Source organism: Schistocerca piceifrons, chromosome 7 (assembly GCF_021461385.2).
Source record: "Schistocerca piceifrons isolate TAMUIC-IGC-003096 chromosome 7, iqSchPice1.1, whole genome shotgun sequence".
In the NCBI taxonomy this organism is placed as follows: domain Eukaryota; kingdom Metazoa; phylum Arthropoda; class Insecta; order Orthoptera; family Acrididae; genus Schistocerca; species Schistocerca piceifrons.
This window is the reverse complement of record NC_060144.1, coordinates 315,730,642-315,756,988: the sequence shown is the minus strand read 5'-3', so window position 1 is coordinate 315,756,988 and position 26,347 is coordinate 315,730,642. Positions and strand designations below refer to the sequence as shown.

At 42.4% G+C, this 26,347-nt stretch overlaps 1 protein-coding gene across 1 annotated transcript in view; it reads right to left on the bottom strand.

The window, feature by feature from the left end:
• Positions 1 to 26,347, bottom strand: part of LOC124805091 (nose resistant to fluoxetine protein 6-like) — a 279,871-nt gene that overhangs the window by 107,730 nt on the left and 145,794 nt on the right. The window contains exon 5 of the mRNA XM_047265529.1: positions 13,716 to 13,897. Within this exon, the coding sequence (XP_047121485.1) occupies positions 13,716 to 13,897 (182 nt within the window). The remainder of the gene's footprint in view (positions 1 to 13,715; positions 13,898 to 26,347) is intronic.

Here is a 26,347-nt window from a genome sequence, read left to right as displayed (position 1 = left end):
CTACCGACAAACTGTCGGATCTCCGATATGCAAAATCAGTGACATGTGTCGTTCAAATATGGACAAACAAGCTATTAAGCAGATGGTCATAATGTTTTGACTCATCAGTGTAAGTTTATGAGGGACAACCTGAAGAAAAATCTCAATGAATTATAACTTTGACCTTCTACATGAATCTTGCGGTCGCTGAATGATGTGGAGTTATTGTGTGCCTGGCGGCAAGGCGCTCTAGCACAACAGGTCAAAGTCTATCCCCAATCTAAATTGTACTATTCCCGAGAGAATAGGTGAGTTTTAATTACTATTCTGCTTGTTCAATTGGTATTGTGGTACAGCCCATAACGGCCATCTTATTGTGGGTTTTTGTAAGTCTTGAAATTTAGAAATCTTTCCTTGTTAATTGTGTAAGCAGTTTTACGTAAGTATACAGATGAAGCCTTCTGGCCGCTTGCTATTGCATATCGTGGGTTCATGGATGCCAGTAAACTAAGACCTGAATATGAGAATGCTGCTTGTGGTCTGCTGCTTACCCTTACCTAGCAGCCATTAACTGGACGCCAAGTTATTATAGTTGCTTATTAGTAGAAACAATTTCCTGAAAATTCGCCCAAGCTGTACTTATAATTTTGATGCTGGTTGACGAAATATTTAGGCCACCTATTCAAGCCCATTAGCACCTGTCGTGTTATGAAATGATGTTTTGAATTTTTTTATTAATACTTAAGTCAATTTTACTGTGGCTACTGACAAGTCTTAATAGGCTTTCTGCAGGATTAGACCTTGCCAGTTGATCCTGGCCGCTTTGCGCTGGCACCTCTCTCTGAGACCTCTTCCAGTGTTGTATTGTTTTGTGTGTTACTCGGCCTGTAACTGCGTAATCTAATTTTAGTTTTAGTTTTTTTTATAGATTTCGGCTGTGTTCTGTCTGGTCTGTGCAGTCGTTAACTTGCCTTGCTGCATGTACTTGTCTGTAGTTTCCGGGCTTTGCGTCGGCGTCCCACCTGACTGCAACTTTGCTGTGGCTTCATATGGAGCCTTGGCCAACTAAGCAGTCTGCTGAAACTTTCTAGTATTTTGCATCTTATTTAATGTTGTTAATTTTAGTAAAGGCTGCTTTGGCAAGCTACGTCATTCAGTTGTTTTTTAATAGCAAAACGTTTTAGTTGTTAATGTAACTAGCAACTGATTTAAACAAAAATTTCTAAGTTTCTGTATTTTGTTTGCTTTTACATTTGTCAATGCCATTAACTTACTGAATAATTTAATTTCAAGTAGAAGCTTCCATCCTTTACGAGAAATGATCCAAAGACCAGTAGTAAGATTTTCTTGCGATAATTCGTCCCTGAATCTTACTGACTCACTAAGCTGCAGTGGTTTAATGTCTTGTCACATTATGCTCCATGTTTTATTAAATAAAGTGTTGTATTTGTTTGAACTGTCAATGATGTTGTTACCCTCTTGGGTCTGCCAATCCAGCCCAGTGCCGAGCGTGCTGATACTAATGAGGTTTGTTAAAGGAATGCAAGATACATTCTGCTATTCGTTTCCTGCGAGGAGAAGGAGTCGATGCCGTCAACATTCGACGTCGATGGTGTCGTGTGCGTGGAGATGGGCTGAAGAGTGACAGTGTTGTGAGAGAGTTATTCAGAAAACTGAGTACTCGTTGCAGAGACGAACGTGATGGAACTGGTCAAGAAAGACATTCAGATGGGACAAATGAACTTACGTCACATGCTGGCAAAATAGTGAGTGTGAGACATTGGTTCACAATTGCCGAAAGTTCTGGATTTGTGACTCAGATTTCAAGACCAATTCTCCTCAGCATTATCATAGAGAGGATAGGTTATCCTATGTTTCGTGCACAGGAAATATGAAAATATATAATTGATACAAATATGTATGTCCCCAAGGAAAGAATCAATATCATTAAAACAATTCCGGTTGTACTGCCATAACACCATAAAAATGTTTAAAATACTAAAATACACCAACATTTCTTCCGAACTGCAGCAGCCTACCTCAGGGTCATGGGGTAGTCTAACACAAATCGGTTTGTTTTAGCGTTTAAGTATTTTATAAGATGATGTGGCGGTTTATCCAGAAGCCTTTTAATGGGTATATAATCGATGATCACAAAGTACGAAAGAAGGACTTTGTACTTGACATTCCTTGGGCGTCACTATAAAGACGAGGAATAATTTCTGATCAGAATCATGACTGGGAATGAGACACGGACATGAACTACGGAACAGTTCGAACAGTGAAAGCACACCCATTGTTCCAATAATCCCGAAAAATTCAGTCAGATGCTGTCGAGCCGCAAAATGACGGTAACATTTCATTTTGGGACCAGAAAGGAATTTTGACAACAGATTTCATGAGAGTAGCATGTGAGAATACTGTGATATCATAGGTTTATGGTGAGGCTCTTACAAAACTACGTTGATAAATCAAAAACAAACGGGACGGGATGATAACTGGATGTATCATTCTCCTTCACAACCGTATGCGACCCCTTATTGAGAATCAAATGAAAAAATAACTGTGACTTCTTGCCTGGGAGATTTTTCTATATAGTCCAAAGTTTGCGACCAAACGACGGTTATCTCGTTCCGAAGGCGGTGGCCTGACTTGCTAGGCAGCACTTGACAGTTAACATAAGCTCAAGGAAGGTCCCAACAGTTGGCGAAGCACCAGGTATGGAAATGGAAATGAGCGTTTGGCGTCATTGGCCGGGAGGCCCCTCGCGGGGCAGGTCCGGCCGCCATATCGCAGGTCTTATTACATTCGGCGCCACATTGGGCGACCTGCACGCCGGATGGGGATGACAGGATGATGAACACAACACAACACCCAGTCCCTGAGCGGAGAAAATCTCCGACCCAGCCGGGAATCGAACCCGGGCCCAGAGGACGGCAATCCGTCACGCTGACCACTCAGCTACTGGGGCGGACGAAGCACCAGGTGACACCATTCTTTGATGAAAGGATAAGGAAACTGGCGCCACTGTAAGATAAATGTTTGAATTTGGATGGCGACTATCTGGAGAAGTACTGTAAGTACAGGCTGCATATAAAATATTTTTATTTGTTTACTTCCTTTCTTAATGACCAAGCGAATGTTAATTTATAAGTAACCCATTTATATAAGGCGGTTGTTACCGTTGTCATACAGTAAAATGAAATAGGCAGAGGTAAGTGGTTAGCTAATCATACAACAAAGAAATGAACCAACCACTTTGCGACACATTTAAGTCTCCTAGCTAATGTTTCAGGGGTGTGTGGAGGGCTCCGATAGTTCACAGAAGTTTGTAATACGCACTATACTCGTCCTGATGTTGAGTAAACAAATGGTCGAAAGTACTATTGCTGTGGTTGTTATTGCACAGCCAGCATTGTTGCAAGAATTCCCTACACGCCCTATGGCATCAATTATGATGTTATGCATTGTTGCCAGATTTCCCTGTCATCTCACATATCTCTGATAAAGGCTAATTTCCCTAAGTATTAGATGGTGGGAAATCCCAAAATTGGTGGGAAATTCAAATTATCTTGCGATTTTCACTCTCCTCTGCTGTCAGTGTGGAGGTAAGGTTTTTTCGTAAGTGTAAAATGGCGGGAAATTAAAAAATGCAATATGGGACATAATATTATCGATTGAAAATCCAAGACAACAGACCTAGAGGTACTAGCACATCATATATAGTGTCAGAACTGAAGGTGGTTGACGTAGCAAACCCGTCACAGGCTCTGTGACGTCAATATTTAAGATGGCGATCCAAAATAGTAGTCCTGGAAATACTAGCACAGCCTCTGTGATGTCTGAATTCAAGACGTCCTTCCAAGATTGCTCACATGGAGATACCACAACATCTGTGAAGTTGGAAGTGAAGATTATGGACTTGGGGACACTTGCATAGCCTCTATGACAGACATCAGGATACAAAATGGCTGATGTAGGGGTACTACCACTGGCTCTATGTTCTCAGAATCAAAATGACAATTCAAGGTTGTGGGATACTGGCACAGACTCTGTCATGCTAGAATCCAAGATGGTGATCCAAGATGGCGGCCCTGGGGATATTGGCACACCCTCTAATACGTCAGAACCTGAGATGGTAGAAGTGGATATCCTACCACAATTACACCACCAAACCTTTGATGTCACAGTTTAAACATTTATCACTCAAAGTCTGAGACCAAAGAGCTAACTTATAACTACAAAACTATGCAACACAAATGGCATAACTTATATTTAGAGTAGTTGAATTTTAATACCATAGGAGTGGGGAAAATCAATTATGTTTTAACACCCCACCATTTTAAACTTAACACAGGCTACATGGCAACTATGCAAGTTGTTCCAGTATTCGCCAGTTCCATCATCTTGAATTTTATTCTTAGCATATGTGATCTGACAACCATGCAGGCCATGCCAGAATCCAACAAGTCTACCAAATTGGAGTCTGGGGTTTTTGAGGGTGCCAACAATCCCACACATAAAATATTGTGGTCAATTCTTAATTTAACAATTACACCTCACCCTCTCATGCCACAGTTTAAACATTTGTCACTCAAAGTTTGAAACCCAATAGCTAACTTGTAGTTACAAAACTGTGTACACTTGCAACTTTTCACATGGTCTATAATGTTAGAGGGGTTCTGGGGGTGGTTGCAGTACACCACAACAGCATACTATCGGTGGGAATCGGAACTTTACGCTCCACTTCGTGTTAACCTATCAAATTGGCAGCAAATGTCATGCAGTAACTGTGTGTGGATCTCTGTTGGCACTCTCCAACTGCTAGTGGTGATGTGGTGACCCTCCAATGCTTTGGCAGTTGAAGGCCACTGCGATTCCAACACCCACGTAGTGTGACTCTGGCTCACAGTCTGGCCCTACAGCTGAGGTGGTGGAGATGGTTGGAAAGGGGATCTTCTTGGTGTGGTATTTATTTAAATAATAAATATGCAAGTGTGTATATATTCTGAACCTAGCCTTCTACACACAATAGTGACATAGCAGCTATGATGGAAGCCACCCCATTCTGCTGCAACTTGCATCAATCATGCATCAAGCACATCTGAGAATGAAACACTTTTATAGTTATTTATAAGTCGAATCATTCCACCAAAAACATCGCAAATACGTGTAATGAAAAAGGATGACATTCTTAGAAGAGGAGAGCTCATTAAGAGAGTTCCATGAGACATTTAAGAGCAAAAACTCTGATATCACATGTGACATAGTGGAGCCATATAGAGGAGCTGGATGCTGAGCAAAGTGGTCCACTGACAGACAATAGTGAGCCACTGGTTCTTAAACAAACATCTCTGTTGGCTGCTGAATTGTTTCACTAGGTAGCCTTGGAGGTAATTAGATTGCACACCTGCACAGCGCCCTCTACCAGCACTTTGCAGGTAATGCCATCGCCAGATGCAGGTATCTGATGGCTTTGCTGCTGGTCCATCTGCAGTTTAGGAAGACATAAAAACAATTCAGAGGGGTGTAGACATTCTTTTTGCACTGTACGGAAGAACGCATTTATTACCCCTGGGCTAAAGTATCATTCCTTGATGATTAATATTTTTTAGAAGTTTACACTGGATTTCCAAGTCAGATGTCGAAATATCGCGAGTAAAGCAGAATCGTTGGTATAGAAATCAAAAAGCAGGTGAGATTTACGGTCCGTCCTTTAAAACTAAGAATGACTGCTTAATAGCTTTTCAGTAAACATTGCAGCATCAATTCTGTGTTACACAAGATAAGAATATTACTGATAGCATTGACTGGTCTCCAGTTTGACACATAAAACATAGAATACACTGTGTAACGCGTAGTATTTTCCAATGAGATGAATTTTACGAAGTCAAAGAACAGTTCCATGATATCTGTGAAAGATTTTTATGATCAGAATCCTTTGATGGAATTGAGACTTCTATTTGATAAAAAGCTATGTTTTTGTCGAGTTCACATGGCAGATGCATATGTAAAACTTTCAGGACTGTTTTATAACCTTACATGATCGTAATTTCAGCCTTATGTCAGACATGATGATGTGAGAGTGTAGTACTTCATTTCTACTGATGATGACTTGAGAAATGCGTACACAGTATTGGAAGAATCTCGCCACTTTATGTTAATGACTAAAAATCGCTACAGCTATTAAATTAAATGAATAGGTTTAAATCCATTGTCTTTGCAAGGATACCAGATATGACAGAGAAGATTCTTTTCGGAGTTTTACGCATATTTTCACAGAACTACATTTCCCACAATTAATCCGTGCATAACTACAATGCCCTACATCCAACAGCACACAGTAAATGTGGTGGGTAGAATGAATGTATGGCTTCATGTGTTACACTACCATTACAATCAACTATAAATACTCTCAAACCACTTTCGCATGTTTCAGCCCTCATACCACATACACTGATACTGCTGGGAGACAACTACAGTTTGTTACACAGGACTGCAAATGTTCCACATCTCAACATACATAAACAGCATAGACATGAATAGTTTCCAAGAAATTTCTAAATCTTTACTTACCAGCACCAAGGTTAGTTGCATTGGCCTGTTGGATACACATGTATCCTCACACTCACAACACATATCAGTCCACACTGAGACCTCTCTTTTGATTTACATGAAGTATATTCACAGTTGTCCATATTTGCAACTGTGAATACATTTCATGTATTTCTCAAAGGCTGTAATCGCCTTAGGGCCTGTTCCTTCAGACATGCATGCATGTTCTAAGGACCATTGCACCGTTCTTCTGAACAACACAGGCACTGCAGTATCATATTGTATCACATTGCTTGTGGATGTTATTACATTAGCCCACAGCGAAAGGTCGTAGTGACTGGTTATTTCATACGCCCACCTCATCAAACTGTTGTAGCATGAATGGGTCTTACACCACAGTTAATTGTAAGGGTGCTTGTGCAGGAAGATGCACTGTAATACTCTTTAAAATATGTGGTGGCTGTGGTGCAGCTGGTAAAGTACTAATGATTTTAGCTGTAATATTACATTAATTCCATAGATTAAAATAGAAGATTCCACACTGAGGGAGATTGCTATACAGTGAACTATAGTTGAGAGGATATACTCTTAATGGTACTGCCATCTTGCTGCCCCCTTTGACCATGGGAGACGGGGCCTGAAGAGGGCCTGTCCATGGCTGCAGCTTGACTGCTGTCTTGCTGCTCCATTAGTCGTTGAAGAAGGGGTGGATAAGGGATCTAAAGAGCTGTCCCATACAAGTCACCACGGCAAAGATGGGCGAAGTAAGTACCACCAACAGCAGGGATTTAAGGGAGGACTTTAACTAGCTGGATTGGTTCTGCGGAGACGAGGGGCCCTACTGGTAGTTGTGGAGGACGGGTGGTGGACTGGGGGATGCAAGTGTTGTGCACTGTGCCCTGGCTCGGTCCACTATCGGCCTTCATTCATGCATGAGCCAGCAGACATGGGAGAGGCGTGAACAACAGGTGAAGGACACGATGCAGGTCCATGATAGCGTTCACATAATAGTGATTTTGTGACGGTCCTCTTCCTTTCTGACTGCATAAAAGGAGCACCAAATAAACATAGTAACACCTCCAGAATGTAACTGCGAAATGAGTCACAGTGTAACTGTGTTTAAAAAATTCTCCAAGTGTGTTCTTACTATTCTATCATGCAATAATTCATCACATGTAGGAGAGGGGTAGGGGAGTGGGAACTGTTAATAGAGTTTCGCCATACTGGACCCCACTTTGTGCAATAAATTATGCTAACTGGATAATAATTGTGGTAATGCAGATAAGGCAATGAATAAATTATGCTAAGAGTAATAAATTATCGGATATGTATGTAATTATGCTAACTAATCATTAATTATGCTAATTAGATCACAAATTGTCTTGGACCCTCATCGAGCAGACGAGTTGAAAACTGCACCAGAAATCACTCAGTGCGGCTACTAACGCGTTATTAGATCAAAATGTCAGGAAACAGCGCTTCGGTGGTGAAAAGTGCTACTGTACTGTAGTGTTGGAAAACTTTCGTGAATGTTGTTTTCTCTTACGTTATTTTAAAATCCGTAGTTATTATTATCACTATGTTTGTGTACTCACAAGTGTTGCTGTGGTCTTCAGTATGAAGGCTGGTTTGATGGAACTCTCCTGAATAATCTGTCCAAACCTTTTCATCTCTATGTAACTTCTGTTGAACCTGCTTACTGGATTCATCCCTTGGTCTCCCTCTACAGTTTTTACACTCCTGCGTGTCCGTACATTACCAATTATGCCTCAGCATGTGTCTTATCAACAAAGCCACACTTTTAGGCAAGTTGTGCCACAAATTTCTTTTTTCACAATTCTGTTCAATACCTCGTCATTAGTTTTATGATGATTTGTCCACAATATCTTCATCATTGCCCATAAAGCCCAATTCTCCTGTTGCCTGAACTGCTTATTGTCCACATTTCACTGCTGTACAATTCTACACTGCAGATAAATATCTTCAGAAAGGTCTTCCCAACACTGAAATTTATATCAGATGTTAAAAAATTTCTCTTTTTCAGAAGTTCTTTCCTTGCTACAGCAGGGCTGGGTTTTATATTCTCTCTACTTCGACCATCATCAATTATTCAGGAGCCCAAACAACTACTAATACACTATTACTTTTGGTGTATGATTTAGTAACATAATTCCTTTAGCACCATTTAATTTACGTCGTCTACATTCCATTACCACTGCTTTACTTTTATTGAGATTCATCTTATAATCTCCTTTTAAAACATCAGTCATTAAACTGCTGTTTCAAGTATTTGGAACTCTGTGACAGAATTACTATGTCATCTGCAAACCTCAAAGTTTTAATTTTTTCCCTGAACTTTAGTCCCCTCTCCAAATTTCTTCTTGGTTCGCTTTACTACTTATTCATTGTGCAGATTGGATAACATTATGGATACGCTGAAACTCTGTCTCACTCAATTTTCAATCATTGCTACCCTTTCATGTCCTTTGACTCTTGTAACTTAAGTCTTGTTTCTGTATATGTTGTAATAGTCCTGTCATATCTTGTATTTATACCTGCTACATTCAAAATTTCAAACAGTGTGTTCCAGTCGACAATGTCAAAAGCGTTCTCCAAATATACAAATGCTATAAAGAAAGGATTACCTTACTTCAACCTATATTCTGAGGTAAGACGTAGGGTCAGTATCGTCTCATGTATTCCTACATTTCTTTTGGACACAAACTGGTCTTCCCTGAGGTTGATTTCTACTAGCTTTTTCCAGTCATCTGTAAATAAACCGATTCAGTATTTTGCAACCATGTCTTATTAAACTGGTGGATCTGAATTATTCACACCTGTCAACACCTGCCTTCTTTCGAACTGGAATTATTATATTCCTCTTGAACTGTGAAGTTGTTTCTCCTGTCTGATATTTCTTGCACAGCAGGTGGAATAGTTTTATTATGGCTAACTCTTCCAAGAATCTCAGTTATTTTGAGGAATGTCGTCACTTACAGGGGGATTGTTTCCACTTACGTCTTTCAGAACTCTGTCAAATTCTTTTCGCTATATCATATCTCCCTTCTCATCTTCATCTTCTTCCGCTTCTCGATCTGTACTATTGTCCTCAATTTGTTTCCCCTATATAAGGGCTCTATATACTCCTTTCACCTTCCAGTTATCTCTTCTATGCTTCGTACTTACATACCTTCTGAGCACTTGGTATTGATACAGCTGCTTCTCTATTCTCCAAATACCGCTCTAATATTTTTGTAAGCGGCACCCGTCCTACCCTATAGCAATGAATGTTTCTATAGCCTTGTATTTGTCCTCTAGACATTCCACTTTAGCCGTTTTGCACTGCCTGTCAATCTCATTTCTTAGACGTCTGCATTATCTTTCGTCGGTTTCATTGGCTACATTCCTATATTTTCTGCTTTCGTGTATTAAATTCAGTATTCCTATGCTATCCAAGGATTTGTACTAGGTCTCGTCCATTTACCTATGTGATGCTTTGCTGCGTTCACTGTTTAATCTTTCAGAGTGAGCCATTCGAATTCTGTTGCATTTCTTTTCTCTGATAGACTTCAACACTGCATAATGCTCTCTCTGAAACCCTCAATAACCTATCTCTCTGTCACTTTACCCTTTCTTTTTGCAACTTCTTCACTTTTATTCTGCAGTTTGTAACTAATAAATTACGGGCAGATTCCACATCTGCCCCTAGAAACTTTTTACGATTTGAAATCTGGTCTAAAAATCTTGTGCTACCATCGTACAGGGTGAATCATTTAAAACTTGCACCGAAAATATTGCGGAAGTGGAAAGTGCTACTGATGTGCGGCTGTCACGGAATGCATTGGTTGTCAGGGGCTCGTGCTGTTAGCCCATCAATAGACTGTAATAATACTCAGAACGCGTGTAAACGTACTTTTTTAAATGGAACAATATCTGTTGACATTAACAAGTGAAAAGTAGGGTAAATTAGGAATTCAGTGGTGTTTGTTACACGATTCTAGTGCGAATCGTTTACGAGGTGTCGTACTTTGAAAATTTTCCACACCGACTCTTGCCTGTGCCATTCAGCCTGCGTAGTTACTAGGTATAATGTTATTTGGAAATTTGTGGTGAGTTCCTATGGGACCAAACTGCTGAGCTCATCGGTCCCTAGGCTTACACACTACTTTACTCTAACTCAAAAAGTAACTTAGGCTAAGGACAACACATACATTCATTCCCGAGGGAGGACTCGAACCTCCGACGGGGACAGCCGCGTGAACCGTGGCTAGGCGCAATAGACCGCGCGGCTATCCCGCACGGCTACAATGTTGTCATGTTTGCTTAGTGCGTGCTTGTGTGTTCCTTGAATGTCTTGCGAGTTGCTAGTCAATTAGAGTGAGACAGTCCAACCAGTTGGGGTCACCAACGTAGAAAAAGCCAGAATTCTCATCGTGTCCGGAGAGTGTAGGAAGAACTCAGTTCGTTCTTGTACTGTGTATGTGGCAAGACATCCCAACAGACATCAACCCATCTTTTTCAGATGGAACGTCAGCGTCCGTGTAGTGTAAAAGTAGTGGGGTAGTGAACCATCAGTTCATAGGCCCACTTTTCATAGACACAACACTGAACCAGCACAAGTACTGCAGCCCCCCAAGAGACCATCTTCCACGGATTCTAGAAGACTTTCCTCTGCAGACTAGGAGGAACCTGTGATACCAACATGATGGCTGTCCAGCCCATAGTACACGAAGTGCTACAGAATGTCCTCACGAAGTTTTTCCAAATAGTTGGAGTGCACGCAGAGGACATGTACCTTGGCTGGCCCATTCCCAGGATTTGACGGCTGTGGACCGTTTTTCTGTGAGGGGAGTTGAAAGATGCTGTCTACAAGGACATACGAACTACACACGATGATATGAGAAAGACGTATTACTGCAGCCTGCTCGGACATCTCCGCTGACATGCTAGCACATGTGCATCAGTCATTCCATACCAGAACGGAAGTGTGTACTGCCGCTGCTGATTGTCATCTTGGACACAACCTGTGATGCTCAATTGTCTCGTTAGTGGTCAGAGTCCACATAACTAGTGTATGCACTTGAGTGTTTCTTTATTTTGTGCTACTACAGGTATTGTGCAAGTGTCAGTGTGCGAACTTTTCAAAATACGATGCCTTGTAAACGATTCGAACTAAAATCCTGCAACAAACACCACCGACATTCTCATGAAAGTGTATGTTTGCACAAAAAAATACACTTTCTAAGTATGATTAGAAACTTTTGATTGGCTAACAGTACGAGCCCGTGACTATCAATCCATTCTTTGAGAACCGCGCATCAATCGCGCTTTCCAATTTCGCAATATTCGCGATGCCAGTTTTTGGTGATTCATCATGTCTAATCGACCTGAAACCTTTCAGTGCCCTCAGACCTCTTCCAACTATATGACTTTATTTCACTATTCTCAAATCAAGTTTTTCTGATGATCAAATTACGCACTGTGCAAGGTTATAGCAGGCGGGTCCCACTTTCATTCCTTTCTCTCACTCCGTATTCTCCTAAAATTTTTCCTTCTCTTTCTCTTCCCATTGTCTAACTCCAATCACCCGCCACAGTTCACTTTTTAATTCCATTCACTTCACGAATAGTTTCCTTTATCATACATTCTCCCACTCTCTTCATTAGTTGCGTAGCTAGCTGGCATATAAACTTACGGCGGTGTGTATCGGCTTCATGTCTCCCTTTGTTGTTTAGTGCGTTTGCTATGTTGTTCATAGTATCTTACCCGCATTCCTCAAACATTATTAAATCGTCTTCTGCATTACCCCTGTTTGATTTTGCAACCATGAACCTATACTGCCCTAACCTCAAGAATATATCACCATTTGTTTCTTGCCTCAGCTATATCCCTGCTTTCGCACTTAACACTGTGCAGACTGTTGTATTGAATTTTATTTGGTACTGAATCACTGTACATGTGTCAGAGACTTTTTGCTCTTGGTGACAGGCCGTACTTCTATGTCGCGTTTGTTGGGTAGAATGTACTAATGCGATTTGTATTTTATAGAGGGATGTCCGTGTATTAGCGGCACGTGATCTTCGAGAAATGAATGACTGTCACGATGTGTGTTTGGATTAATGAGACGAAATCGTTCAGATAAATGTAATCTGTGCTCCGTATTTGATGACTTCTTTGCTAAAATACGACTGACACAGACCTTCCCTGAAACTGACAGAACAGGCCCTACTGTTAATTATAGTTTATGAGCTCACTCCTTATATAGCCTGTTCGCTAAAGAGAAGGATCAGAATTATATCCAGCAAGAGGTTATAAAGGGAGGATCTTAAAACCACTGAATTTCCTCATCTTTGAAGGCTTCCTACGTTCTTGTAAAAATCAAGGTACACAAAGATTTTCACATGTGAACGCCACAAAATATCATATCAGGTAGCTTCATTTATATGAAACCACTCACAGTAGCAACAAGAGGAAAATTACCTAACTGTAGGAAATGTAGCATACAAATTCTATCCACTGGAAGCACCACTGAACGCTTTCTGATATTAGGCTATGCATCCGGACATACACAGTTTCAATCACAAGAGATACTTGTGCCTTTGTCCAGTGTTTAAAACATAAGTGTGATATGACGGATTCAGGGAAGCACTGAACCCAACCATTGCTCTATTACTCAGAAGACATAAGCTGACAGGTTCCTCGACATTCTAAGGTCTGCAGCATAAATCAGTTATCAGACGTCCTTGTTAAATGTTCCAGTGGATCTCCAAAGACTGCTTACAAAGAGAACAGGATTTTTTCACTACGAATGAGCATCCGTTTCGGAAATATTATTCTTCTACTAACCACAGAATTCCTACGAAAGAAGATGTTGTAATGGAGAATATTATACAGTTTGTTGTAGACAGCATGTAGTCAAAACAGGTAACAACGTGTTTTTTTTTCATATGCACTAATTTCCTCATTTCTTCCAGTGGGCATGCTGTATGAATTTTAGAATCTCATACAGAAAGACATGGTGTTATTACCATATCAGATCTCCACAAACCAGTGCAAACTAGCTGACGGGCCTGGTATACGGTGAACAGAAGACTTGTGTATTCTCGCAACCACTCTACAGCGAACGATTCTTCAGCTCCATACCCAAAAAGCCACAAATCATAGGCTTTGTTTGTACTCACCGACGGAAGCGTGTGATTCGAGTTGGCAGCCGGTGTGTCGACGACCACAGAGTTGGTGTGGAACATCATTACCCAAGCCATGCTGAGGAATTTGAGACCGTGCAAGCTGGTGAATCCTGCTCGACTTGTGGACATGATGGCACACCAATTTTTGCGCGCCGAGAAAGCTAACCAAGAACTATCTGGAACAGAAATCACCAGTTACCTGTCTTTGGATCTTCAGTATTACAGAGATATATTTCACTATTACTTTACGAGTCGTTCGCAACTAAATGTTCTTAAGCCCTTTGTCCTTACATGCAAAATAATGCCAAATTGTTTTGACACCTATGTATATCAAGAAACAATCGATGTTGGAACTAAAATGTAGGGGTACATATTTGTTTATGTGCGTGGTGTCTGTTCTTTCAGATTGCTTCGCTATAAGCGATTCGCCTTGATTGAAAGAACTGACACCATACATGACCCCGTAGCCTTTTATACGGGGTGGACAGAAACAGACCGAAAACCTTGTAAGGATGTTGTAGGTAGTTTGTGCTGACAAATAACTGTTAAGAAAAAATTTCTATATGTTGCTCTGTTTCCGAGTTACCTAGCGTTAAAGTTAGCCACTCAGACCGTTGAACATGCAAATTCAATCGGCACGTGAGATACAATTAGTGTCAGTTGTTCTCATAGCATTTGCGCATATAATAGCGCACGAGACTGCTCAGTCTCGATCGGGTTTGAGCCTAACTACCGCCCCATGTTCATCTTCTGAATCACTCTCTTTTACGTTTTAAGAAGCCAAACTAAGAACACGTAGGCCGACATCGTCTCTGGTAGGGCGCTTGAATGCAGAGGCGTACATATTCCGCTCTTAGCCTGCCCATACTTGCCTGTTAGCCAGGAAAGCAAGCCGCAGCACGTTATCAGCATAACGGGCAGGCTGCTTTATTCCCATACAAGCCAAGCTACGCCCAACCCAAGCAGGGTAAAGGAATCTTGCTTGCCTGCCCGTCCTCCCGCTAATTCCTGTACGCTTTCATTGTACCATTATGAGTAAGGTTCGGAAGTTGATAAAATGTCTTTTCTTACCTGGGTATCGCAAGATGAGGCTCAATGAAATATAATATTCATTTTAGGTCATTGTAGACCAGAAAATGGTGAATTTTATTTGTTCTTTTTCCTTTTCGGCGTCTATCGGGATTATATATTAATTTCGATATGAATAGTTTTCTCTGTAACCTCACTCTCTTTCTTCTTCTTCGTCTTCTTCTTCTTGCGTTACGGCCTCTGTAGGACCACTGGTAACCCCTTCGTGGACTCCATTTTCCTCTTCTTCTCCCAGAACCTCTTCATTCTTTCTCTTCTTCTCTCCTGCTCTTCCTCCGAGATCTCCAGTTTCCGTTTCTCCTGGCGGCTCCACTGGTGACATTCTAATCTTTTTCTGTATTCTTCTCTGTCATTTGTCGGCGTACATTTGTTCCTCCAATTTTACTTTCCTTCGACCTTGATCCCCAATTTCAACCAGTCCTTCCGAAGTTCAACAACCCACTTGGTTCCTGTCTTTCCCCTTGTCCTCCCTGTTGTTTCCCACACTCTCTTTGTCATTCTGTCCATACTCATCTTAACTACATGCCCAGCAAACCTTGCCCTTTTGAGTCTGATTTCCCCGGATATTGTTCTCATGTTGCGGTACAATTCTGCACTAGGTCTTCGCATCCACCTCTCTCCACCTCTTTTGGAACCTAGTATTTTTCTCACTATTTTTATCTCTTCTTTCTCTAGTTGTTCTACCTCATTTGTCCCTAGTGTCATTGTCTCAGCAGCATATAATACTGCATTCCTCACTGTTGCCTTGTAGTGGCTTATCTTTGCCTCTGTGGATATATTCGTTTTATTGTATATCTCTCTCGTCATGCAGAAGGCTGACCTCATCTTCTTTATCCTCTCTGCTATTCTCTACTTGCTCCTGTTCGATCCTGTTATAAATTCTCCCAGGTATTTAAATTTGTTCACCATTTGCACAGTGCCTTCCGGTGTTTCCCAGTCTGCAGTGGTGTTTAATGTCTTTGTCTTGTTATAGGAGATCCTCAGTCCCACCTTTCTGGCCTACCTTACTTAAGTTGTCGATTTGTGTCGTTGCGTCTTCTTCCGTCTCACTTACTATTGCTATGTCATCTGCAAAGGCTAGGCAGTCCACTTGAGCCCTGTTGTTCTTTTTGTCCCCCACATGGGTCTTTGGTATTCCCATTTCCTCGTTTATTACTCTCCACAGCCTGATCACTTCGTCCAGTGCTATACTGAACAAGAATGGTGACAATCTATCTCCCTGTTTAACACCAGTCTTGATCTCAAATTCTTGTGACAGTGCTCCTCTGAATCTCACCCTTGCTTTTGTGTCTGTCAGAATTTCTTTTATAAGTTCTTGTGTAGTTCCATCAAGTCCTCTGTTCTTCAGGATCCTAACAAGAGTCTGTCTGTCGATGGAGTCATATGCCTCTGTGAAGTTCACGAAGGTTATTACTATCTTTTTGTTTTTTAAGGCCATATGTTCTATCAGTTGCTTCAGGATAAATATCTGTTCTACACAACCTCTTCCCATCCTGAATCCCGCTTGGTAGTCGCCAACTGTACTTTCTACCTGTTCTTCTACTCTCTTGAGCAATAGTTTTGACAGCACCTTGTATCCGACCTCTAGTAGCGATATTCCTCTGTAGTTGTTTGCATCTCTCTTGTCCTCCTTCTTGTGTATTGGTACTACAATTGCATTCTTCCATCCTTCTGGCAACTTCTTTGTTCTGCAGATCTAGTGAATTATGTTGGTCATGTTGTCTATTGCTTTGTTGCCTCCCCACTTTATCATCTCGGCTGCTATGCCATCTTCTCCATTGCCTTATTATTCTTCAGATCGCTTATGGCATGTTCGACTTCATCCCTGATTGGAGGGCGTGGCTCTCTCTCTTCTGTGTCAGTCCCCAGTTCCAGCTCTTCTTCGGGTGGTTCACAGTTCAGCAGGTTGTGAAAGTGCTCTGCAAAAATCCGACAGCTCTCCTTCGCACTGACAGCTAGCTCCCCTTTCTTATCTCTTATAAACAGTTCTCTACCCTTGTATCCAATCCGACTCTTTTTGAATTTCCCGAAAAAGTGTCTGCTGTTGTTTTTCCTGAAGTTGGTCTCAATCTCGTCCAGTTCCTGCTTCATCTTCTGTCTTCTGGTCCATCTTATTGTTCGGGCCGCTTCCTTTCTGGCTCCTGAGAAAACTTACCATTTTTCCGGGTCCTTCTTGCTGCTCCAGTCTTTCCAGGCTCTCCTGCGAGTCTCTACCGCTTCCTAACTTTCCTTGTTCCACCACCAGTGCTTCCATTTCTTTTCTTCACTCTCTTTCGAGTAGTACCGGTTACTCTCAATTCTAGCCGTCTTTAGCTCTATTCTGATACATTTTTTCTGTAGTAAGTAGAACCATATCTGAAAGTCAAGATCCTTTGCACTTAAGAACCTGAAGTCTATTATACAGCAATGGCAACTAAAGTAAGCTTTTTGAAATCTTATTTCTGTAACCTTAGTGTTTATCAGGCAGATATGACCCCAGTTCTACCAATTTTAATTACCTTTTCCAGGTTTCCCTGAATTCTTTTTAAGTGGCCAAAATTGTTCATTCTGAATTCCCCAAATGCATTTTAGCAAACAAGAAGTTCATTTTTCATATCATGTTAATCTAAAAAGTACATGTTTGGAAGAAGAAGCTTTTTTCCGTAGTAAGCTTTCTGCACTGCACTGCATACCACCAGAAAGTTGTTTTTAATATCCACTGATCCATGTTTTTTTCCTACCGAAATCAACGTTTGCAGTAAACGTACAAAGCCTATAAAGTGATAATTGGCCCCATTTGCTTAGTACACATTACCATGCACTTGTCAGCCACTGCGTCTTTGTCCTCCACCAAAATGTCGAATTTACGAACATGTCGTAACATGCTATACGTTCCCGAAAGAGTGTTTAGTAACTTTTTACACAATTTGCGTTGCGACACTCCTTTCGATATATTTGAAGCTGCCTCATAAACTTACGAAACCTCCCCTTGCTGGCCTTGGGCTCTGTTTCTTGAATGGTATATATATATACTCCAATTCTTAATTTCTTCTCATTGTTCTTTAGGTTTGATTTGTTAATTTTTGTGCTCCCACCGTTATGATAAATGAGCTGCAGTGAAACTCCTAAGCAAACATAGTCACGATGGCTTGACAGTGCAAACTGTTGTCAAGTGCAGCAGGTTCAACGGATCCCGTGAAACTTGACAGGGTTGCAGAAACCCATGTTGGCCTGCTTTAACCTCAGTGCTTCAGTAGACATGCACTCTTGAGTCTCCGTTGCGACAGGTTCGGTTAGTTATTGGTTGCGGCGGAGCAAGGAGGAGGAGGAGATTAGTGTTTAACGTCCCGTCGACAACGAGGCCATTAGAGACGGAGCGCAAGCTCGGGTGAGGGAAGGATGGGGAAGGAAATCGGCCGTGCCCTTTCAAAGGAACCATCCCGACATTAGCCTGAAGCGGCGGAGCTAGGGGCAGGGGTTCTAGATAAAGAATTTGTACACGTCTGCCTGAATTTTCACCCGCTACTGCCTTATTGGCTAACTTCAGAGCTAATTAAGTCGGAAACGAAATGTATCGAATTTTTTGTTAACAATTATTTCTCAGCTCATCCTACACTGCAACACCCTTACTAGCTTTTCAGATGTATAGATGACGAAATGGAAATTCTGACACTAGCCGCCATCTGCCATCGAAACAAATTCAATTGCGACAAGTGAAAATTTGTGCCGGATCGGGACTCGAACCCGGATATCCGGTTCCACTGGAGCGGTCAACTAAATCTCTTGAACTATCCGAGCACGCTTTTCGTCAAACCGGAATTCCCAACTTGCCGCTCACTACATACGTAGCGTCCCATGTCCAGTGCCCTCGCAGCCACACTGATTACCGCAAAAGATAGGACGGGGAGCGGGTTTGCACTGGGTGATCATTGTTGTCGCAAGGCGCACGTAATTTTAAGTGTTGCGTCTGTTCTTTCGGACATTGCTGGTGGGTGGAGAGACCTTCAGAATGTGTTGAGCAAATCAAGAGACGAACACTCTATGCATCGTTGTGGGTCGAGGCACTAAGGCAATGTATGGCCTTGTGTTATTTTGTTGAAAGCTAACGTCAGAGGTTCCTTGTAAACTGGATACGGCGGCCGACCTTAACACGCCACAAATGTAGCCGCTGCTGTATAAATTATCAGCAATGTGAACTGGAGGCTGTCATATTGTGTACCAAATGGAATCCCATACCATTATACTAAGCGGTAGGATTTTACCGCGTTGACGGATGCAACGTCGTGACGTCCGATCTCCTGGGAGCCTCCAAATATAGATGTGATCCCTGTGATGCCATACATAGAATCGGATGCAACTCCAGCGTCCAATGTTGTGGTTGGGTACACCACTTTCGGCGTACCTCTGTCTCTCTCCGCTGTTGTGTCAAGATGTCACGTAACTAAACCTACCTATAATGGTTGGTTGATTGATTTGGGCGAGGGCACTACAAGAGCGAGGTCATAGGTGTCATCGGATGAGGGAAGGATGGGGAAGCAAATCCGCCGTACCATTTCAAAGGAACCATCCCGGCATTTGCCTCAAGCGTTGTAGGGAAACCACTGAAAACGTAAATCAGGTTGGCCGGACGCGGGTTAGAACTGTCATCCTCCCGAATGCGCGTCCAGTACGCTAACCACTGCACCAAATCGCTTGGTTTACCTGTTATCGAATATGGCTTGGTAGTTTCACAGTTTTGCTGAAGCACTATTAGAAAGTGTTGTTGCAAGATCTATCATAGCCAGATGCGTCTTTAAGGTCGATGATGGAAATTCACCAATCTTTAATTACGTCCTTAAGATCCTACCGGTGATGACTAAATCTCTCTGTTGTGTACATAGTTCCGCATAGTCAGCGCGTACACAACTTTCCCCCTAGAGCGCGCCCTGCTAAGCACGACAGCACAGGCGCAGCGCTCGTCCGTCTCTGCACTACAAGATGGCGCTGCCATAGAGACGGACCAAATTCTGCTTCCGACGATCAGCTTATTAATATGTAACGCAGCCAATGAGATTGCTGCTAACATAGAACCTTTTCTCCTCGTGGATCACACTCGCGCAGTGACACATGAACGCGCGAGGTATTATAACGAGTGTACAGATCTCCGATTAGTCTGTCTGCATTTGTCTGCATCAGTCTGTACCAGTCTGCATTAGTCTGTACAAGTCTGTACGAGTTCTACATTTGTCTGTACCTGTCTATAGTCAAATTTCAGTCTGCACCTAATACGATTACCATATTCCTGTACATAGCTATGAAGATAAATGTATAGACACTTTTGTCAAGTATCAGAGATATATGTGAAAATAAGATTAACGTACCAATACCAAAGGAACTTTAGATTGTCAATTGTAAACAGCATCCAGAACCAAGTTAAGTAATTTTTATGCTTGTTATTATTTTAATAAATGTGTGTGAAAATTAATCAAGCTCTGTTTAAAGTTGGTAACCGTCAATCTGCTACTCTAAGCGTGCAAGTGGCATTTCTATCGTCTGATCTAATGGAAGAAGATAAACACGCCACGATAAGACCACGAGACATATTGCTGACACTCGCCTACTTCGTTAGAGCGACAGGTCAAATAATCTGATGGTGTGTGTACTGAAGGTCTTACAGTACCCACACCACACTCTCACTGTCCCTCATGTTTACAAACAGGTAGTTAGTACGGACATACGTGGAGCTTAATAATTCTTATGCCTTCAGTAAGTAAAAGAGCACAAAGTACAGGCGAAATGATCAAAAGTTGCCTCAAGCACAATTTAGTAAATATAGCACACAACCACCAACATTCCTCAGCTGAACCTAAACCACACAATTTCACGGTTACAGCTCTTGTCTGTAACGTATATTCACTCAGTCGTGCTTAAACAACTCTAAATTTTAGCACTGACGTGTCCCGAGACTAAACCGAAAAAAGACAGAGACGAGATTAGCACTATGTGCAGCCAGTAACAAGCCTAAGGGAAAACTACAGAAAAACCGAGTGAAATGGCGTTAGATTTGGCCTTTTAAAGACTCTCTCTATGGTGCTGTTCAACTTCTTCAATCTGTAACAATCTATAAATTCCACAGGTAAGAATGTTTATTTTCTACTGGCTGACACCACGCGTATAAACAAATATGTACCCCTACACTTTAGTTCCAACATATATATTAACTGTTATGAGAAGCAACTAATAATGTATGTAGTAGTTATTTATGCCTACACAATGATAATCCCAGGATTATGACCATGGGATCCATCTTGTATATTAAAATTTAGTTATTGAAAAATTGGTAATTTGTATTAGGGACTCTTTCTCATTAATATCGTTGTCGACTGATTCAGAAAACTCAGGCAGTCAAAGGTATATTAACAGATACCGGAAATTAACAGTGATTTGGCTATAATTGACGCTGAAAATTAGGATTGGGTGACATCTTCAACTGACAATATCTTTTGAACTAATTAACTTTCGTCTAATTTAAATACGTCACTGAGAAGAGAAAAATAGTTCTCTAATTTGAAAGTGGGCTTTCCTTCCGAGATTACCTGTTAGGTCAGAAGATTTTACCTACGGCTGGATGTACGAAGTTTTTAATTTGCAATAACGTTGGACTGCCATCAATTCTGACGAAAGTAATTAGCTCATTGCAATCAGAACAACTAACTGAACGTTCTGAATAACAAATTTCTGTGTGTGTATGGGGGTGGGGGTGTTTATACAGTCTTGATAAAGCCGGACATGGTGGCCGAGCGGTTCTAGGCGCTCAGTCCGGAACCGCGCGACTGCTAGGGTCGCAGCGTCGAATCCTGCCTCGGACATGGATGTGTGTGATGTCCTTAGGTTAGTTAGGTATAAGTAGTTCTAGGGGACTGATGACCACAAATGTTAAGTCCCATAGTGCTCAGAGCCATTTGAACCAAGTCTTGATAAATACCATCTGATTGACGTAGGAACTTGAACATAGGAATTTTTAAAACAAAATTAGAGAAAATTTTATACAGGTATTAATACATGAAACAGGACTGCGTTCACAGTAGGACGTTGGGTGGCAACTTGCTTTGTCACAAAGGGAAGCTGCGACGACGGTTGCCTTGGGGAAAACCGTGGTTCTACAGACGTCTTCTTACTGCCAATTTGGATACATGTCTTCTGCAAAGAATACCCGTTTTCTGACTAAAGATAAGCGGCGTGAATGCTCGATCCTACACGGCCAAACCAACAATATGTTGGCCCTTCCGACCGCTAGTCGGATAGGACCACTGGCATCCTACACGGCGTTGAGCATCTCTTCCTTATTCGTATGATAGTCATGGGATACCTACTACGAGAGCAGCAATATCACGGAACCATAAACCGCAATCTCAGTACGTCATATTATTTCCGCTGGCAAATTCCGACACATGGTGGTGCATATTTTTTCCACTCACAAAGAGTCAATATTCAAATGCGTTTTCTGAATTTGAAACCTGCTACGCCATCTCTCATTGTACAATGTATAAGGGCCAATCAAGTAGATTCCATTTAAGCGCTGTACAGTCCAGAATCGGTATGCCAGTCAGGAAAAATTATCCCTATTACGCACCAGGTTGAAGATATCGATTTGGTAAAACACAGTGACCTGCTGCGTGAAGAAGTTTTTGACTGCCATCTGCAAATACTCGTCCGGCAGAAATCGTCGATCCTTAAAGGCATTTTGCAACGGGCCGAAGGCGTGATAATGGCATTGGGAGAGATTAGGATTATAGGCTGGGTGCTCTAGTGTGTCCCACTTCAGTTGGCTAAATTTCTACGTTACGAAATTTGTGATATGAGGACGTACACTATTATTAAACAGCAGCACCCCTTGTCGCACCATTCCACAATGGTGATTTTCGGCAGGTATGCTGCCCTATACACATTCTTCAGTCTCCGATGGACATCAGCCGGTTTTTTGTCCTTCTGCGGCCAAGAAAAGAATAACGGCACGTTGGTCCTAGTTGGAAGCATTTCATAATAACGTCGCTATAGTTCACGTTTTTTCATTTACTGCCCGGACGTCAGAAAGATACGACTGCCAGACTAGTCCCTTGTGTGTACTGTATGTCGGTGCTTCTATACTCGCAACAGAGTCGTGGTACGTTCCATATATGCTGTAGCAACGCCCTCAGACGGAACCTGTTTGATCGCTCCTTGTAGATAGCGTTACTCCTGTCTACTTTGTGCTACTTGTGTTGAAATACATGACGTGAATATACTATCCTGCAGGGCCGAGGATAGAGCCAATGTTATGTCCTCTTTGGCGCGCTAGCTATACAGGGCGGTTAAGAACCTGCATGGCGTTGATTATTACCTCAAAGAACCCATTAGTTTGTTATTTTCTCACTGACAAACGCGAGCACAATATCGTGGAGGAATACAATGTCGTCTTGGTAGTTCATGATGCTACCGCTGCTGAATTCCGACATGAGCTGGTAGACACACTGACGGAAGAAAGTTGCAATACCAAAAAGTAATTAATTTAGAGTACTGAAATTTCAGGAACGTATTTGTCTAGGTAAAATGTTTAAGTGACTAACATTGCAAGATCAAAGGTTAATGTAAGCGCGAGATGGGCCACTGCAAATGTGAAATGCTGACACATCCATAACCGGTGTAACCGCCAGGATGGCAAATGCAACCAAGAAAATGTAAATGCATTGTGTTGTGCAGGTGTCGGATGTCAGTTTGTGGAATGGGGATCAACGCCTGTAGCACTTCGTCGGTCAATACAGGGAGCGTTAATTCCGTTTGTGGGTGATGCTGGAGTTATCCTCCGATGATGTCTCATATGTGTTCCATTGGAGACAGATGTGGAGATCGAGCAGGCCAAGACAACATGTCGATGCCCTTTAGAGCACACTGGGCTACAACAACAGTATGTGCGTGAGTGTTATCATGTTAGAAAACACCCCCTGGAATGCTGTTACTGAATGGCAGCACAACAGGTCAAATCACTAGACTGACGTACAAATTTGCAATCATGATGCGTGGGATAACCACGAGGGTGCTCGTGCTGTCACACCATTACTGTAGGTGTCGGTCCAGTGTATCTAGCATGCAGACAGGTTAGTTGCCAGCCCTCAATTGGCCTCCTTCCAACCAAGACACGGTCATCACTCATACAGAGGCAGAACCCACTTTCATCAGGTAACACAACAGACTTCCAACCTGCCCCCGAATGAATTATCACTTGACACCACTGAAGTCGTAAATGACGGTGGCTTGAGGTCAGTGGAATGTTCGCTACAGGGCATCTGGCTCGGTGCAGTCCGTGAAGTAACATTCTATTGAGCACCGCTGCCAAAAATAATGTACAATGGCTACATTCCCGCTGCCTGCAGTATCTCAGGAGGAACGAACAGCTTCTCGTAGCCCTATTACATGACCACGTTCAAACTCAGTGAGGTGTTGATAATGGGGTCTTTGTCGCCCTAAAGGCTTTCTTGACTAACATCAACTCAACACGTCCAATCTCAAAGGTAACCAACGCTTACGATAGTTAGAGCGTGTAATTAAATGAAACCTGATTGCTTGCTTAGAGTGGCGCTGATAGGATCACTCTTATGCGACTGACGCGAAATTTGAAGAGATATCATCTTTCAGATGTAGAAACATGCACATCTGCTTCTTATTATTGCCATTTTTTCCCGTCAGTTTATATCTTCTTCTCGCAAACAATCATTATTCAAATGCTATTTCTCAAATTGATTCCCGCTGAGTAAGCTCTCCTTTTATATGGAATGTAGAAAGCGTTGCAGCTTTCCTGCTGTCCAATTTGTGTTGTTGCTCTAAAATGCTAATCCCTTTCATTTCTAAGCAGTTGGTAGACTTTCACGCTGATCTGACGTCTGTTGTACGCCCGTTTCACGATGTGCTAATTTCAAGTGTTTAAGGAAAACGAAAAATCGTTAAAACAACTCAGGTGCAACCATTTTCGAGCATTGGTCGTTATCCAGCGACATCAAACATCTAGGATGTATGTATGTGTTTTTATAACAGTCCACAAATCTTGTTCATCCAAACAAGGTGGAAGTAATGGCCCATATTAGTAGCTTAACACACTGTCCACTCACAGTGATGCGACCACTTGCCAAAAGAGTGAATAACCATCTTTTGCAGGACAGACTGCTGCTGGACGTGCAGGAAGAGAATCTATGAGATTCTGGACCCAACTAACAGGGATGTAGAGCTATGCTGTTTCCAATCCCGTGACCAGCTGGTCTAAGTTTCACGCCTAAGATCCAGGGCGTGAACAGTCTGACCGAGATGGTTCCGCAGATTCTCGATTGGTTTCAAATCCAGTGTGTTTGGCGACCCTACTGAAGGTCTTCGAATCAAGCGCGTACACTGCGTGCTGTGTGACACATTGCATTGTCCTGCTGCAAGATGACATCGAGCCGAGGTAAACAAACTGTACGTGGGGATGGTTTCAGAGGATAGATGCACACTTATGTTCATCCATAGTGCCTTCCAGAATACCACGAAAACATTCCCCAGACCATAATTCTCTATCCTCCAACCTGGACCCTTTGCTTTCAGACGTTTCACGCTGTACACGCCAACGACCCTATGTCTGACAGGGTAAAGAACGATTGATCTTAAAAGGCAACCTGTCACCAGTCAGCAGTTGTGGCACTGGCGTGCAAATTCCAGCCTTCATCGCCGATGTACGGCATTCAGAAAGGGTGCACGAACCAGGTGCCTGCTGCGGAGGCCCATACGCAGCTACAATCGTTTAATCGTCATTGAGGATACACTGCTGGTAGCGCCTTAGTTCATTTGAGCTGTCAGTTGTTCAACAGTTCCAAGTCTACTCTCCGGTACACATCTCAACAGCAGTCTTTCATCTACGTCATTTATGGCCCGTGGTGCACCAGAGTGTCCTCGGGTCCGGTTTCGTATAGCGCCATTTTGCCCGCACGGTATACTTCAACCACGGTGACACACGAACAGGGTACAAATTTAGACATTTCGGAAATACTTCCACGCTTGTCCCAAAAGCCAATGATGATACCCTTTGGACTTCCGATAAATCGCTCCATTTGTGCATTACGACAACAACTGCACTGTTCATCCCCAAACACGCTTTATACACTCTCCACTACTAGTACAGCCACCGGCTGTTTGTGTACGTTGACGTCGAACAAAGGTGGTAGCCACATTAATGTGCCTAGTCCGTGTATATCGTAACTACACGATGGTGTGCCGCATCAGTACTGATATCTCGCCTAACGACGGCTTAAACCTGGGGACGGTCTCTATCCTCAGGGTAGTGGCCGGCTGGCCACGGCGAGATGAACTCGAGCCACACACAGTGGAAGTGTCCTGTAGCGTCGCGCTGCCGGGGAAAGCCACCGTCGCAGCCTGAGAACTTCAGTCTGCGTTCGTCACAGTTCACGCTGCTCACTCAAACTCTCCGTCGGATCAGTCAATGCATGACGATCCTTGCGCAAGCTGGACTGGGTTTGTGTATGTTATTTGCGCTGACCATGCTACTGTGAACCGGTTTA